The sequence below is a fragment of the Ambystoma mexicanum genome, chromosome 10 (genome assembly GCF_040938575.1).
Source record: "Ambystoma mexicanum isolate Mex_15411 chromosome 10, UKY_AmexF1_1, whole genome shotgun sequence".
NCBI classification, from domain to species: domain Eukaryota; kingdom Metazoa; phylum Chordata; class Amphibia; order Caudata; family Ambystomatidae; genus Ambystoma; species Ambystoma mexicanum.
In genome coordinates, this window is record NC_090932.1 from 861505848 (window position 1) to 861523462 (window position 17615).

A 17615-nucleotide genomic window follows, 5' to 3' on the forward strand; every position below is an offset into this window, starting at 1 on the left:
GCTCCCCCGAGCTGGCATAGGGGCAGAAGGCGTGGCAAGCGCCCCATTGTTATTAAATGCGCCTGCGGCGGTGGAGCGCATATAATAACAGTAGGATGCTGATGCACCCTACTCATATCCTTACCTCCTCACCCGAGTGAGGTTAAAAAAAATAAAAATAAATGGCACATCTTGGCCCCGCCCCCTGTTGATCAGGGGCGTGTGGGAGGTGTCAAGGGGACGATTGGGGGGGTCACCAATTCGCCCCGGGCGCTGCTGCCCCTAAGGCCGGCCCTGCTTGTACTCCTTGCACTACTCAGAGCCACGCTGCCCTGGCTGCACTTACTCAGAGCATTGCTGCCCTGTTTTCCACTGCATTCTCCCTTGCACTCCCCCCTTCCACTTCTCGTTCTCGCACGATCTGAATGACACAAGGCTTAGTAAGGTCGTTTGTCCTGTCCTCCCTCTGTCTTCCCTCCCTTGTCACGCATAGAAACACTTCTGTACTGCATAATAGTGTAAAGGACATTTTAGAGTGGAGCTGGTTATTCGGGGATGGCAAATGGTCCATGTAGATGGGATAAGGGCCGTTTTTTTTTGCGCTGTTAAGGTTGATGTGATTGGACCCTGCCAGGGATGAGTAGTGAAGTTAGATAACCATTACTCCATGTGGTCTGTGCTAATTCATTTTAATGCGAGTCATCCACGAAAATACTGCTGCTGGCAGATGTCTCCAGTTTCCTAGTAGGACGATAGCTCGCAAAGCCATCCAGACCGTCTTTTTTTCTAATAGTTTGGCATTTGCAATGTTACATTTAAAATAGAAAGGACAAAACTACAAGTCCCAGAATTTCAACAACAAAAAAAAACAGGGCTGGATGACTTGCTTTCGCGTTGAAGGGAAACCTGAGAGCTATGCCCAGGCGGTTGCGTCTGGTTAATCGAGGTATGTTTCAGGTGACAGTAGAGAATATTTTCGAACTCGTCTGAAGCTGGTGTTATTGGACACCCACACTGTGTGAAATTGTGCTACGCTAAAATATTGCTATGCTTCCTGCAGCAAGCCCCAAGAAACACAAACGTACAAAGAATATTTGCGCAGGCGCACTTTGCCGCAGTGGCTTGACCTGCATTGTTCCTATTCAGGAATGTTGTGGGTTGTGCATGTTGAGAGTTCAGAGGATAGGCGGCTACCACTTTCTCTCGCAGTACCAAGTTAACTGATATGTTCCTATGGTGTATGATGTCTTTGTTTCTCATAATAAATCGTTGCACGTCGCAATCAGCCATGTGAACGCCGCCCTCGCCCCCCGAGTGCCTTGCATTCCCCACCAGGCCAGCTCGCTGTGTTTAGTTTCACTTCCTGCTCCCCCACCCGTACACTGGTTGGTTAGTCCCGGTTGTGCCTGGGATCTGCTCCTTCCGGTACGCTGGTTGGCTGCTTTTCCCCCTTGTGGACTGGTTGGCTGTTACCGTTTTTTGTCGATTAGCTGCCCCCCTCACTCTAACTACTGATTGGTACGGCCCGCCGGCTCTGGCAGAGTAGGTGGTGGTGCTGCGGCACTAAGCTTTGGGAGTGTCCGTCCTGTACGTGGCTAAGGTGGTGAGCTGCGCCCAGGAGATGCCCACACAGCGAGACGGTACCATGGCGCACCCTCGGGAGAATGCGCACCAGGTGCGGGTGAAAGCTTATTACAAAGGGTAAGTTCTATTACTTTCAGATGTGGTCTATATACGATATTAAAAGAGTGTGACATTATGTGTTACTGCGGGGTGATTTGTGAAGGTATTAGGCGCTTTTCAGTGGCGACGGGACAGAAGGGAACATTTTAGTTAAGGAGGGGGTGGGTCTGAAAGTGGTATCGTCTTAAACTTTATAGGCGACAGTCACTAAGTTAAAGAATGGGGAATAACATGTCACTAACCATATTACCATGTCCTGTGTGTTAGTAGTATTGTAACTCAATGCTTTAGGATTCCTTAGGCAGCCGCGTTTCCCACTATGTATGACATAGTGATTGCTATGGGTGTTGTGCTCAGATCTGCATGTAGAGTTTTCCATTTGTCCTGCCTTATGTGTTGTAGTCTGCTTTATTCAGTACGTGTTTTTTGGGGTTTGATTGTCTTTGTGGTACTAGTGTGGCGTGTGTCAATTGTGTGCGGTGGGACCTCTTTGCAGAGGTGCTAGGTTTTGTATTGTTTGCCCTGGGTTGTGCCTGTGGTCGCTGAGATGCTTTTGTTTACATCCTAGCACCTAGTCCAAGTTCCTCTGTCTGCACGCCTCGCGCGGAGCCACAAGTTCTGCTTCGTAGCCCGAACATTACAGAGGGAGCACGACACCTGCGATGAGGTGTCCAGCTCTTCCACGCTCCTGCGTTATTCATAGTTGGTACCCGAAATTGTGACTCTCTCCATCCATTGTGTACCATTTCATTTTTTTTAAATTACTAAATGCGGGGTATAGTCGTCAAACAAAAAAATCAGTATCGGGTTGCTATTGCGTTCAGCGTAGTTGTAATGTGAGATGGGCTTATCTGTCTCACTGACCAGGAATGCATGCTCATGGAATGCTGATGAATGTATGATAGACCGCTCAGGAGAATGTTGAGTGAGTTTTGTGTGCGAGTGTTCTATGAATGTCAGTTGGGGCCCCAGCTGCATGTGTGAGGATGTTCGGTGGGTGTCTCTTGGTATCTACATGTCCATGTATCCTGTAATATACCTTCGAGTAACTGGAACTGACATATGTATAAGAAAGCATCCTGGAGTTACAACTATGGCTCCACAGCTGGTCTGTGGCTGGACATTGAGCCTTTCTACTTCTATTTATAACAATAGTGTAAACCATGTCATGGTGCCAGTTGTATCGTGGTCTTGATTCAGGGTTCTGTTGAGAATAACGGGGCTATTGAATATTGAAAGTGAATGCTAAACTGACAGTGCAGTTTGTTTTTTCACAATCGCAAAATGCCAATTAACTGTTACGATGCCTTTATGATGTAGATGCACATTTTTTGTTGTCAGCTTTCGGGACCTCATGACACTCCTCCGAAGAATGTCGAGCAGGGGTTTGGGTGGGGGGGGGGGGCACGACGGCGGCGGCACATAAGTGGAGGTGCTCTACAGGAATTGCGCATGCCTTAAGTACATTCAGATATGGAAACATGTTTATGGGCACACCGAAGACGTAGATGGGAGTCTAATGTAGAACGTTTTCGTAATACATGTTTTTAAAAAAATCCCTACAAAAATAAAAAACAAAGAAAGGGCAGTAGATGAAATAACAAAATTGGCATATCCAAAGGTCGTGCTACAGTTCACAGAACTGTCCCACCATTCCACATATAAATTTTCTGATTCCTAATTGCATGAGAGCATCAAGTTAACCTTTACCTATTTTTATTTTTTCCATTGGGAAAACTTTAGTTGAGAGTTAAGGTGATCAGCTTTAAAGCAACAAAACCCTGTAAATTCAGTGGATGTGGAAAGTGAAGACCATCTTAACTCGGGGTCTCCTGTGAGGCCCCCATATTGTAATGTTGCATGCCATTGTAAGTTCTCTTTTTTTTTTTGTTGTTTATGCACTTTGCAATGGGGGATGTTGGCCATCACTTGTCACATCCGCTGAATTTCAAGTCTTTTGTTGCGTTAAATCGGAGGCCCTTAATTATCTCATAACTTTAGTTTCTTTGGGCCTACTAGCCATGGCAACTGTACATGTCACACCAATATTTTTTTTCCGAATGACCCAATGTACCCTGCCTAGCAAATATGATCTCTGCAGGTGTCAAATATATTTTTCCATGATTATGTCCCAGAAATCGTTTCCGATACCTACGATAATGGAAACAATGCTTTAAAAGTAGTCTTCCAAGTCGTCACACGCCCTCACCTTTTTTGGTTCTCTCCCCGCTCCCCTCAATTGCTTTTCCCCGTCTCCCGTTAGCCGCTATCACTTTGCAGTTTCTTTTCTGATCAGGTCTTGCAACGTTGCCATGGTAATCTCGTGAGATTTCCCCGATAATCTGAAAACTATGTACCATAACTGGCTTGTCAGTCTTCCCAACTCTGCAAATTCACATGGTGTCACCCGTACCTCCCGCCTAGTCGCAATCCATGAAGGAGAGGGAACAACCCTGCTAATAAAGCTGGGATAAGGATTGGAGACCTCCCTCCCCCGACCCCTCAAACAAGGTGAGAAACCGTGTCCCGAAAATCCAGACAAGAACTCTGATTTTCCATAACCAGGGTGCACAGGCGCAGCCCCGGGATCACCCCAACTCTCCTCAGTGCACTCCGCCAGCAATATATTCCAGAGATGATTTGATGACTCGTTTCTCCCAGTGAAACCCCAATCTGTAGAGAATGCCCTCCTTCCTAAAACGGGTTGTGAGCGGACGGAGCAGCCAGATCCTGGAATTCTTGCAAGGCAGTCTCCCTGAAGGTTATCGTCGGAGTGAGTCGAGCAGCATCCATGGTTTTCTGCTTGATGGAGAAAGTGAACTTGACTGAGGATATCATGGGGACAGTTGTCGGCCTCCCTGGAGGAAGCTCGGAGGCGACAAGTACAATCCAGTTCAACGGCCTCATCTTTTAGAGATTCCGAGCTAGGGATCCCACGCACTCTGGGTTAGATTCACGGCCTGCTTTTTTTTAGCTTCAAGCGCATCACACCGCTGCCTCAGATCCAGCAAACATTTGGTTGTTTCTGTGGCTTCTGTTGGGAAGCAGGGATGATCGTCCTAGGCCCCCAAGAAGTTCTGAATGCTGCCGAGACCGAACAGTGCAAGCCATGAGGGGACTGAGAGTTCCCGGCGAGCAGTTAACTCACGAGAAGGAGTGCATGAGCCTCTGATCTACCCCTACCCTAATTCTAAGTTGTATAATGTCCAGATGCCCCTGTTGCAAGACCCCAACATTCCAGAGTACTGGTCAGTCCCAGACAACTGACCATAAAACTGTTATTGTCGGTCTATCCAAAAGATAATAGCAGAAGAGACTTGGTCCCTGTGATTTGTTCTGCGAGGTGCCAGGGAGGGAAAGTAACACATTTAAGTCTGGGTTTGGAAGTACTGGAATGGCGCTGACGTGTCTGGGATCGAGCTGGGGTGTGTAAGATAGTGTGATCTCGACAGTATCCTCCGCGCCCATGTCTGATGTACCTAGTGCACATTAGGCCAGCATATGGGGCATGCTATGATTTGTAACTTTTTATTTGATAATTAGGAGCTGTGGACCTGATGACGTGCTGAGAAGACCCAATGTGGAAGAAGACGGACAGGAGGAGCTGGGACCAATGGCCTGGCCTCCCTTACGGAGCAGGCCCCTATGTATTGGGTCCTACGTGGATTTGTACCTTATGCAACGTACGTCATTTGTGACGCGTTTCCCCTTTAAAACGTAATGCTTGTACTAAGTTAGCCAGAGTGCTCTGTGGCAGAAGAGTTCTTTGCTATCGTGTACTTGTTTTTTTATCAGAATAAACCTTGGCCTTCTTGCAATAGGTGTGTTTGGCCTTTATCCCTAATGGGTTGTATTTTTCTGGTGTGAGCATTCATAGGCTTCTCTACATTTTTGGTGACCCTGACGTGATCCCAGATTTTCTGCAAAAGACTGAGGGTTCCAGGCCGCATCTCTGGAGGGGCTGCGCTGCAGTGACCCGTCCAAGCGCGCATCCGCAGTTGGTGTACAGGAGCCGTTTCCACAGAATTTGTCTGCTTTTTGGAGCGGGGTGCAGCCTCTAGGAAGGTGCAGGCAGTTATCGGGACCCTGTGACGGAGTACCTTGGGTGAACATGCAGATGCAGGCTACAACGAGGGGGGAATGTTATAAAGGGAGTCAGAGAACAGGGATTACGCAGAGTGGGGACAGGTGAATGTGGATAGGAAGGAGCAAGAGCGTGTGATAGATTGGTGTGAAGTGGAACAAAATGCTGTGTAGAGACCTTGTGGTGGTTTTTATTATTATTATTGTTATACATATATGAGGAGAGATGCATACAAGTGTGGGAACCTTTCCGAGACAGGGGAGAAGATGGCGCCATATTTTTAAATGTGATAAGAGAATAAGAGAAGTAGGGGCTCTGTATAATTAGAGAGCTCTGATTCCTGTGCCCAATATATTCCGGGTGGGGGAATGAGAAGTGGGGGTTATTTTAGCTTATTTTTTTATTTAGTGTTTTACTATTTTCTGTGTATCCAGTGGGAGCCGAGGGAGGGCCTGTGAGAAGAATAGTGCAGTTGTATTGCATGAGGATTGTGTGGGTGCACAGAGGGAGTGTGAGTAGGGGCGACTAGGGGGGAAGAGAAGTGTGAAGGAGTGGTAGGAATATATACAACAACTTCACGACATAGCCAACCACAGAAAGAATTAGAAGAGGCATTAGAATCCGCACGAGGGGAATTGGCACAGTTGACAGTTATTTGGGAAGAGGGGAACAAACAGCGGTGTGGCTGTCATGATGCCTACCCCGGAGCACCAGGCCAGGCCCAGCACCCCCGGGAGCAGGCATCATGCCCCCGGGTAAAAGCCCAGCGGCCCCTTATAGGGGCTCTTTGGACTCTGTCCTGGCGCCTTTGGTGCCAGGCACATGTTGGACATCAGTCCTGGCGCCATAGGCGCCAGGCTCATAAAGGAAAGTGTTTGGTGCACTTACCTGATGCAGACCATGCTGCATACTCACCTGATGCAGACCATGCTGCATGAAGACCCAAGCCAAATGAGGCTTAGGAGGGACTATTTTACTGAAGGGACTATTTTGTTACTTGGGTGGGGCTGTGGAAGGATACTTACCTAGGACTTCTTCCAAGGCTATTTAAGCCACGCCCATACAGCCACACGTGCTTCGCGTTGTTCTGCATCCCAGCAGCTGAACGCTCACCGTGTCTGCTCTTGCACCTGGACTCCAGCCATGCCCGCCTCGAACCTGGAACACCTGTAAGGAAAGAAGAGAAGATCAAGGTGAAAACCAAAAACTTATTCAAACTTCTTACCTGCATCCGGAATCTTCACGCCAGCATTCTTGAAGAAAGACTTCCATTTAAAAGCATCGCGTTGCTCGCTGCAGCGTCGCGCTTCACTCACCTGTCCTCGAGACATCTCCCGGCTCCATTGCGGCTGTCAGCACCGGTCGCCACATCTCTGCACCTAGGGGAGAGAAAAAGAGACAAAAGGTGAGCAGAGGGAACACAGGAGGAAAGCCGAATTTTCAGCCATAATACTTACCGGCTTTTCTTGGTGAACCATTCCACATTTCTGGTTGGCGTCGCTTCGTTGGCAGGTACCGCACCCCGGCCCCTATGGGGAAAGGACAAAAGACATTACTGGGGAATTATAAAGACATTTAGAGCGGTCGCCCTCATCACTAACTCACCTGATTTTACCATCGGCAATTTAACCCCTCAACGCATCGCCTTCGTTCTGCACCTGAAATAAAGGACAGATCACAGGTTAGGAAGACAACATAAAAAGAGGCTCACACTTGAACTTTTGAATCTTCATACTTACGGCATATCGCTCAGAAAAGTCAAGTGGATTTTGCCAGCACCATTCTGAAAACCAGTGAAGTAACTAGACGAACGCGCGCCCCTGCACCAGAAGCAGGATGGAGAGTTCATCCTTCCAAACCATAAGGTGAGCTTAAACGGGGGGTTTTGGAGGAAGTCAGAGAAGAACGAAGGGGGAAAGGGGGAGCAAGCACACTATTCTGCAGACAGTTAATCCCCTTTCTCATCTGCAGAAGGTTATTCCTACCGGCCAGACAAGCAAGATTTGGGGGTCCTGTTCAATCGGTGGTCCGAGTTCTGCGCATCACGCTTGAAGAGGCCACAGCAACCCAGACTAGACCAGCGCCTCCGTGGGAGCCAGGTGAGCGTTACAGTGTCTTGGACGAGTGGAAGGCCAGAAATATTTTGTTTAGATTCAACAGCAGTGCAAGCAAGGATGTGCACATTGGGAAGGAAAGGACAGAGTGACAGAGGAGCGGAGAGTGTAGGTTATAGGACTGTGAGGTCAGGCAGGGGTTTGTAGACAAGAGAGTTACAGGAAGGAGAGTGCAACACCATGGATGAGCTGGAGGATGAAGAGGTGCAGGCGGCACCAGAAACTACCCCAAGGGTGGAGAGTGTTTGGCCTCTGCAGTTAAGGAACAGATTTGGGTGGGTGGCAGTGGGCAGGAAAAAGGGAAGTGATGGGCGGAAGGCAAGACGTGGAGTGGATACACAGTTGCTGTTACTGCACCCTCCTGGGGCTTCATGCAATATGTGCCCTGGGCCCATATGGATAAGAACAACCTGATGAAGGCGCTCCTCCCCCTTACGGCGGGGACTGGGAAGTGGATCTATGCGCTTGAGAAACAGACCACCGGGGTTCCTTTTAGCTGTGGAAGAGATAAAAAGCTTCCTTGTAGCGACCGTGGGAGACCAGCCTGGAGATGTGTGGGATAAGGTGGGATATCCAGGAGGTAAGCTAGACGATGATGCACATGACGGGGACCCCCTTTAATAATATAAAAGCACATGTGTGGGTCGCCTTGCAGCAAGCATACCCCGATGCACCGAATTTGCAGTCCATAATGCAGTAAACATTGGGGGATTACGACCCTGCATGGTACATTTTAATTGTAGGAGATGTGGAGAGCGTAGACTGGAGACCAGTGGGACTGATCAGTTCCTCTTTTCTGTTTTGTTATTAAGCAGGGATTGCCCAAGGAGGTACAAAAATCTCTTGAGAAGATTGTGGGCATTGAGGCGAAGTGGTGGGCCGGAATACAGATTATATTTATCCACCATTGTAAACTAATTGAAGCGAGGTTGAAGGAAACCGTGCAAAAGGTACAGGCGGAGGAAGCGATACTGGTATAGAAGAAGTTAGGAAAATAGCACTTGAAGGGGGCGGTAACAGCAGTATCACAAACCGAGTTGGCAGAACAGGAGGCCACGCAGACAGACGACAGAATAGCAACATTTTGGCCGGATGGAGGGCAAGGGCAATGGAAAGGTGGATCGCAACAGCAGTATCCTGAGTGGTAACAAGGAGGTCAGCAGCACGGGAGAAGAGTGGGCAGAGGAGGATTTGGAGGAATGGGACAGAGAGTCTGCGTGGGCCCAGCTCAGTGTTGGGGGTGGAGGAAGTGGAGTCGCTTTGTGAGGGAATGCCGAAGCAGGATGGGAACGGGATATCATCCATATGCTACCACTGGCCCGACACAACAGCAACACTTCTGTTCATCCCCTATGACCACATCCATACCATATGAAATAAACCAGGCATACACACAGATACCTTGTGGCCCCCACAGATGCAGATGCCTGCCGCAGCAAATGTCCAAATGCAAGCAGCCCCGCAAACCCAATCATATGGAGGGCCCGCACCTACAAATAACGCTGTTCTGATTGGGACAGTGGCACCATATAAGGGGGTGAGTGTCGTGTGAAGGAAACCTTTCACGTTCCCTGGTACCAACACATATTGTGCTTAGGACCGCTCACAGAAGGCCCTTGCATGCCCAGTCCTGTCCATGACAACCCACCCTGATGAGAAACCCTTGGTGGGCGCTGAGATGGGTAATAAGCAATTCATCTTTATGGTCGAAACGGGTGCCACTAAATCATGCTTCGCTGAGGGAAACATCCTCTATCGGGTGAAGCTGTGGACATGCAAGGCTTCTCTGGGGCTGTCGCCACGGTTCCATACATAGAAGTACCTATCAAAATAGAAGGAAAAGTGGTGCGTGCAACCATACTATAGTCAGAAACCTCCCCAGTAAATTTGCTTGGGTGTGACATCCTGAGCAAATTGAACATGACCATCTTCTTTATAGATTGGAGGTTGGTGTATTCCGTCCAAGGTATGTGTGTAATGAGATTAATGGTGATCCTCCAGTTGAAGAAAGCCCACATAAACTCCTGCGGAGAGGGCGTCGTATCTGCTTGCCTAGATAATTTCTAAACCAGCACTTGGTGTTACCTGCAAACAACTGACTTCATATTTCCCTAAAGTATCACCACTAGTGAAAATTGGCTAGGCACTAGCCGCCAAAGAAATGGTTACCGATCTTAATTGGGCCTTGGGTTGTGTCGGCTCCAAATTGATTGAAGACGTAATGTTACTTCCTGCTAAAATGCAAGTGTTGCTTGGATGGCGTGGCTGTAGGGAGTCATATTTGTGAACCTCTTAGCTTAAATATTCCCTATGACAATCCTGGTTTAGAACCTACAATTGATGAGGCGGCTCTAGGGATGACCCTGGGGAATGTATCAGAAGAGCAAGCATGCGTAATTGTAATTGTCCATAATTGTGCTAATGCAATTAGTGTAATTCCCTTGATTTCCTCGACTGATTTGGATTTAGCAAGTGAAGATATGGATGAATTGGAAGTTGGATATCTGGGTAATCTTATGGAGGTGACATGAATTACCTCAAGAGTCTCATGATGACCAGTCTTGTGGAAATGTGACCCCCTATAGTAGCAAATATAGAACAATCCAGTGGTCACCAACAGTGTGTGAACTCCATGATTCAGGGTGCGATCATTGGTGTGAAATGCGGTGTAACTCGCGTGAGTGATGTGGAAGACAGGTTTAAGACTGTCAATGATCCCAGGGAGAGTGTCCTCGTGAGTATGAATGAAATCAGTACAGTCAGTATGTCCTCTAGTGAAATGTTTAATGCTTTTGAGAATCTCTTGACCACCTTGGTAGCATGTGTTAGGGAGAATTCTCTGTTTAGGCTGAATTTCCTAACCTAGTGAGCCCACCAGCAGCTTTGCTGGATTTCTGGAGTTTGTTTTTTCTCCTGCCAAGAGTGAGACTCTTTTCCTCGCACTCTTGGACATGATTTGGGGTATTCCTTTGTTGATCTGTGTTTTATGGGCTATGGGGTCTTTTACTCCATAGGGTCTCATGTGTTTTTCTATGTGTTACACGGCACCCTCGGTGCAGTAACACAGGGCTGTCCTAGGTGACCCCCACCATAGACTCCATACCCTGGGACTGACTACTGTCTCCCAGGGCATGTAAAGTCACCATTGGCTTTACTATTCCCAAATTACCAACGGAACCAGTACAACCCATCATATTGTGGACGTACTGGTAGGGGCAGTTCGATTGCCCCTGGGTCTGTTGTTCGAGGGGGCACTGTCCCGTCCCCCCTTGTCGAGTTTTGGCTGGTGGCAGTGGATACTACCTGTTATATTCCTTAAGAATATTCTCTATGGGATTTTCCCATGTATTTTATTCGCACCACTTTTTGGTGCAATGTTAAAGATACCGCTGGTTTATTTATTTAATATTAATTCACCGGTAGGGTCTTTGTACCAGAACACGGTTTTAAAATGGCGTTTGTGTTCGCCTCTGTAACTCCAAACCAAAGGTCGAGCCCTTTGTTCCACTTTTGGTGGGCTTCTACACAGAAGCCCTCCTAAGTGGTGCCACTCTGTCTGGGTACCACAGGGGCTGTGGGAAGGGGTTTAGGCACCTTGGACTAAGTTGCCTTGCCAACCCAAGTCGCACTCTTGCGTTATTGGCCCAAGTGGTGAGCCGCCCCGCTCACCACTTATCATGTTTGATTGACAGCTAGGCTGAATGAATGGGGGTTTCCTGCATAAAAGCAGGGCTTTTGGGACTGGAACTTCAGAAGTCGCCACAGGACCTGAAAATCCGAAGAGGGAGAAGCTGAGCCGACCTGCTACGACGACCCCACTGGTGGAGCCCTGCTGAACCGACTCCCCACTTCCCAACGACAGAGGAGATCTCTCGGCTGGAGAGTCTTCTTCCCTTGACTGGTGGGAACAACCAGGTTACCTTCTTTTTCGCTTCCAAGACGCCCCAGTGGTCGAATTGCCTGTGCCAAGCACCCCGGCCACCGGATAACCACTTACCCTTGCACCGCAAATAAAAGGACCTCTCCTTTTAATTGAGAACTCCGCGGCTGTTTTCTTCCCTGGCAGTGCAACGACCTTCTGCTGTCCTCCACGACGAGATCCTCTCTTCCCCCGGAAGAAGCACCGACTTGCACCCGCTGCCAGGAACAACTGCTCCCGCTGGAGCGTTCTCACCATTTTAAGGTACCGTGTCCGCCAGGCCTCCCTTTCTATAGATTGCTACAAGGTGACAGTAACTCCTTAACCTTCTGGACTGGGCTGGCCGCCTGACCATCTAACTGGTCCCTTTCTGTTGTCAAACACTTTTCTGAACCTTTGTCGAGACTTCGGTGCACTTTCAACTGTGTCACCTCGGACTCATTTCTCACGGATCCTCTTAAAGTGGGACCGGCATTCTGAACTTTAACTTCACGGTTTTAACCTGCCTTCTTCTCTTACTGTGTTCGTTTTAAAGTGTTGGGACCTGTTCTATCTATGCTTTGCCTTTTCTCTCTCTTTTTAACCCAGATATTAGAGGGCCATCTTCGTTAAGCGCTCACCGCTGTCTGAAAATAAGTGTTGCTTTACTTAAGACTTGTCTAATAACCGTTTAAGGGAGTGTATATCTTTTAGTGACCGTGTTTTTGAACTGCTTGATATTAGTGCCAGTGTGTTTACTAGATGTGTTTTTAAATAAATAATTATATCTCTTTTACACCAAGCTCTGTTCAGTGTTTGCTTGTTCTACTGTGCTCTCTTGACCTATTGTGTATTCTCTCAAGAAGGGTTAGGCAGTATACAGAGAAGTCTGACTGCTCAGCCACAGCTACCAGGTAAATCTGGGTGGTGCAGACTGCTACCAATTGGGTTTACTGCCAAACACCTATAGTCTTAAATCTTTTGCAGTGGTCCCAGAGGGAACTGCACAGGTTTCTGTCTAACAGCATGTCTTGAGAACAAATTGGATATCCAGTCCATACTACTACATAAGAGTATTAATTGCGGCCGTAAAACGGTTCGTGACCAAAGTACTAGTTTGGAACCCAGGGAGATGGCGTCTCCAATGCCAATGCCCAAGCAACCCATCCCTGTGAAAACCAACCTTAATCTAGAAGTAGGTAATCAAACTGGAAAAGGGAAGAACGTTCATGCAGTGAAATGCAAGGCCAAACCTATACGGCAAGCCTTCATGTACAATAACCAAATCAAATTGCGCACAAATGTGTGTGTGTGTGTGTTGAAGGATGTTGTTGGCCTGTTGTATGAGATTGTAGATGAGACCTCATCCGGACCACCTTCTGGTCCGACTCCAAAAGAGGTTATCGAACTCTTGCAGGGAATTGGGGTGAATGAGGGCACCCCGGAAAATCTAATTGGTTCTGTAAGTGATGAGCAATCTACTGTACTGGGTTGCTTCTCATCATGCAAGTGTGTCTGCCCTCCTGCCTGGAGGCATGTGGAGGCTTCAGTGCAGGTTGATGCTGCACCTAGTGGGTCTGTGCTACTAAATTGGTGACCACAGAGAAATTGGATAATGCGAGGGTGAGTAATGCTGTTGTTGATCCTGGGGATGGATATTGGCAGTGGTGACCAGTCGCCCTCAAACAGCATTTTACATCGGCGTGTCGATGATGTCAATCTAATGTACTCTTGGAATACAAGATGTTCGCACACCGATTTGCTGAGGATGGGTTGGTTGCCAAAATGGATTAATTTGTAGTCGTCGCTTTACAGGAAACCTGGTTAGCTGACATTGTACACTTTGATGGTCCGAGTACGGTCCAGCAACTGGCGACCAAAGTAAAAGAGGGAGGCCGAATGGCGGACTATTCATTTCAGTAAGAATGCCCCGGGTAGCCCGTTCTCAAGGAATCCACCCATACCGTTCAGGCAGCACAACTCTCCAACCAACAGTGTACCATCATTTCATTAAACATCTGACTCTCTCAATATGGTGGCAATGCCTGGAAATATAAAAACAGTCACTAAAATCGTACATACCTACACCCAATGATATCCGGTATGGTTAGTATGGGATTTCAATGCCAAAATCAGGGAACCCTTCTTTTGTCGCGAGCTAGGGACTTCAGGAAAATCAGCTCTGGCTAAGTCACCTAATAGTAATAAACAAGGGGAAACCCTGGCTAAAGCTCATGGATGAATATGGGTTTGCTAGATTGAACGGATGCTGCCCCGGAGATGCCAATATGGCAATTACACAAGGTGATGGGAGGTCTGCCACAACAATTGATTATGTCTTTACTAACGCTGTGGGTCTCAATCTCATTTTAGATATGGCAATAGTGCCCTGGAGGAGAGTGATCACTTGCCTCTATGCGTTCTTCTTAATCTACCTAAGGCCCATAGTGTACCGAGTGTTCATGACCAAATTGGCCAAATATATGTTAATGAAGGACAAAATCGGATTCACTGGTATAGAAAGAACCTTAATGTAGCTGTTGCAAAGATTGGCTCTGAATTCATAGAATAATGTGTGAACAGTAGAAGCAATAATGAAGGGGAGACAATACCTAGATTTGTTAACATGATGGCTGCCATCGGCAAGTACATGTGCTCTACTCAATCGTATAAATCAGTTTACGAAAGATCCAATAAGGGTATGTCTAACAGGCATTATAGTGACAAAAAAATCACTGCGGCTTACAGAAGCTGCACAAAGAAATAGCCGCAGTGATATTTCCTGCACTCGGGAGTAGAGACTCGAGCGTGACCATTGCCCACATTAAATCCATAAAGAACTATTACCACAGTTGGCGGAAAGACCATAAAATGTGTTGCGAAATAGAAAGATGGGAGAAGATAGCAAAAGCAAAACTCACATCCTCAAAAATAATAGTGATATGGGAGGTAATTCGAGGTACTAAAAAAAAAGGGAGTTGACAATCAATTGTATATCAGAAAAACAGTGGTCCAATCATATTAAGTTCTCGTTGGGTTATCAAGAGGGTAATGATGAGCCAATATCCTCCCTGACTGATGCCTGGGTATGCAAAGCATTTGTTCTTGATATTGCACTGATTATTGAGCACTTAAACAATTCCCGTGTGGCCGGCCTGGCGACGTCTGTAATAACTTGCTAAAATGATCACCCTCTACATGCCCTCCACATCCTATTCAAAGAAATTGGAAATACAGGGAAAATGCCAGATACGTGGCAAATGAGTCATCTCTTGTCAGTCTATAAAAAGGGAGCATGGGACAATCCTACAAATTACTGGATGCTAGAAATGCTGGATATACCGTTGAAAATTCTTGCAAGGGTATTGCAATTAGACTGGCTTTAGGCCGAAATCCAACACGACTCATGATCTATTGATTTTAACATCAGCTATAGAATATGCTTGGAAGAGGAGCGAGTCAAATGTATGTTGCGCATAGATTGACTTCTCTGCTGTCTTTGATTCTGTCCTTAGGAATAGGTTATGGAGGAAACTAAGTACACGGAACATACCTTCGGGCCTTTTAAAGATGCTGATGCTGTTATATACAGACACCTCGTTTCGTATTCGGTTGGATGCAAAAGGGAAATTCTCTGCACCCATCTCTACGTGCCGTGGAGAGAAACAGGGTTGCGTTGTTGCGGCGAACCTGTTTAACTTATACTTAGTTGACATGACATGCAACTGCATTTCATGAATTTGGCTACGTGTCTGGTGAAAGGTGGTTCCTCATCTGTGGTGTGGCTTTTGTTGTTAATGGACCACACCCATAGGGGTTTACAGAACATGTTAAATGAGTTGGCTGATTATTCAAATAAAAATGGGCTGCGAGTGAACATTAGCAAAAGTAAGATAATGGTCCTTTTAGCTAAAAAGCCTGCAAAACAAGTTGTGTGGTCATTTGATAACACTAAACTGGAGCATGTCAACGAATATAAATACTTGGGTGTGCTAGTATATGATGAGCTCAAATGGGATAAACATCGGACAACAATTAAAGCAAAGTGCTTGAAATCTGGAAACACAATTAGCGTGTTCATTGGTACAAATGTTGGATTCTCAGCTAATGCTATATTGATGTTATATGCTGCAAAAATAATTCCTGTATTACTGTACGGCATAGAGATATGGGGTCATAAATATCATGCTGATCTGAAAAAGTTTGAAGCCTTGATACTTCATAAATTAAGGTTGCCCCAGAACGTTACAGTTGAATACCTATATTTAGAATTTGATTTGAAATGCATTGTCTCTGAATGTATACGCAGAACAGTGTTGTGCTTTGAAAACCTAAAGGCGATTGATAACGCCATTATTGTATCATACGTATTGTATCATAAATACAAGCATATGTAAGGATTGACCATTGTATAACCATGGGAACGTTTGGTATAATTATGTCACAATATAACAAGGGGTCTGTAGGGTTTGTGTATGACCCTTGTAGCCTACACTCCTAGTTTTAAATGCTGGCTGAAAAGGAAACTGGATGTGTACCGTCAGGAGTGTCATCTTGTTGAGTTGGCTACGAAAAACCATAGCGGCCCATTTTGCCAATATAGGATTTCACTTAAATCGTTGCCCCTGTACATTATGGCATATCCCAATCCACAGATTTTCAGAGCTAATCTTATGTTGAAATTTAACCACTGTGAAACCCTTGAAATAAAAGGTGCGAGACTGGGCATAAGTCACCCGGAAAGAATGTGTCTTCTATGTGGTTGCCTTGAGCTGGAATCCTTGAAGCACTTTCTTGTAAATTGCGATAGTCTAACCACGATTCGAACTAGCTTTTTAAAATCTTTTAACAACCTGTTTGACCTTTGCAATGTATATTCACTATGGAGCAATTTTATGCAAGGTGACGGCATTAAGTTTATCTTTTGTTTGGTACAATTTTACTTGAAGATTGTTGAAATTTTAAAACTGTTTATCTTAACATGTTATTGTAAATTTAGAGGATAGTTGTGAAATATGTATGTATGAGACAGATTATTCTATTGGCTGATTTTGATAATGGTATTGGATTTGTGTATTGTCTTACGTCAGTAATATGTGTTTGTATATGCAAAGCTGTATGGCTAAAATTATATTCTGAAATAAATGTTATCGTTGGGCCTGTTGTGACTCCTGAACTTGTGGCAGGGACTATACTCTCCTTGGATTTATAGGGCTTGGTGTTATTGACAAAGAGAATTGTGGTAGGAACAGATTCAGATGGGTGCAAGTGGTGCGCAGTGTTGTGTATTGACCCAACAGTACCTCTAAAAGAAGTAACGGGTACAGAGTTCTTTGAGAATCGGGTTGACGATAGGGAAATAGTATTGTCTATCTGCATCCCCTGTGAGATTATGGTGCAATATCGTAAGGTGTGCTGTTCCCTGATGGCTCTTGTTGCCCTACCCTCCTTCACTGACAAAGATCTAGAGCAGGTCCCTGAACAACTATGGACAACCAACGCCCATGATGTAGGGTTCTTGCAGGGAGTTAATCCGTGAGAATAACACTCAAACCAGGTGCAGTACTGCCTCAGGTAAAGCAATATCCCTTGTCCAAAGAGGCAGACGAAGGAATGAGGGACACCATCACTGTACTCATTAACTAAGGCATTATTGTACCTTCCACTTCCACATGTAATGGCGATATACACGATTATTTAAAAAAAAATATATTTGTTTTTTAAAAAGGGGGAAGTTGGAGAGTGATCCAGGATCTCTGCCCCCTAAATGACATTGCCCATGCAGAATTTCCTGTAGTTCCTAACCCTGCAACCATTTTGTGCAGCATCCCCAAACAAGCAACACATTTCCCTGTGG

General features: G+C 46.3%; 1 protein-coding gene across 3 annotated transcripts in view; it reads left to right on the top strand.

Moving 5' to 3' along the window:
* Positions 1 to 17615, top strand: part of PRKCI (protein kinase C iota) — a 1761305-nt gene that overhangs the window by 229141 nt on the left and 1514549 nt on the right. The window contains exon 1 of one of the 3 annotated variants that reach the window (XM_069618563.1): positions 1463 to 1680. The exons of the other annotated variants lie outside the window; for them this stretch is intronic. Within the exon in view, the coding sequence (XP_069474664.1) occupies positions 1601 to 1680 (80 nt within the window). The 5' untranslated portion in view covers positions 1463 to 1600. Of the gene's footprint in view, positions 1 to 1462; positions 1681 to 17615 lie in introns of those variants that run through there. 3 annotated transcript variants of the gene reach the window in all.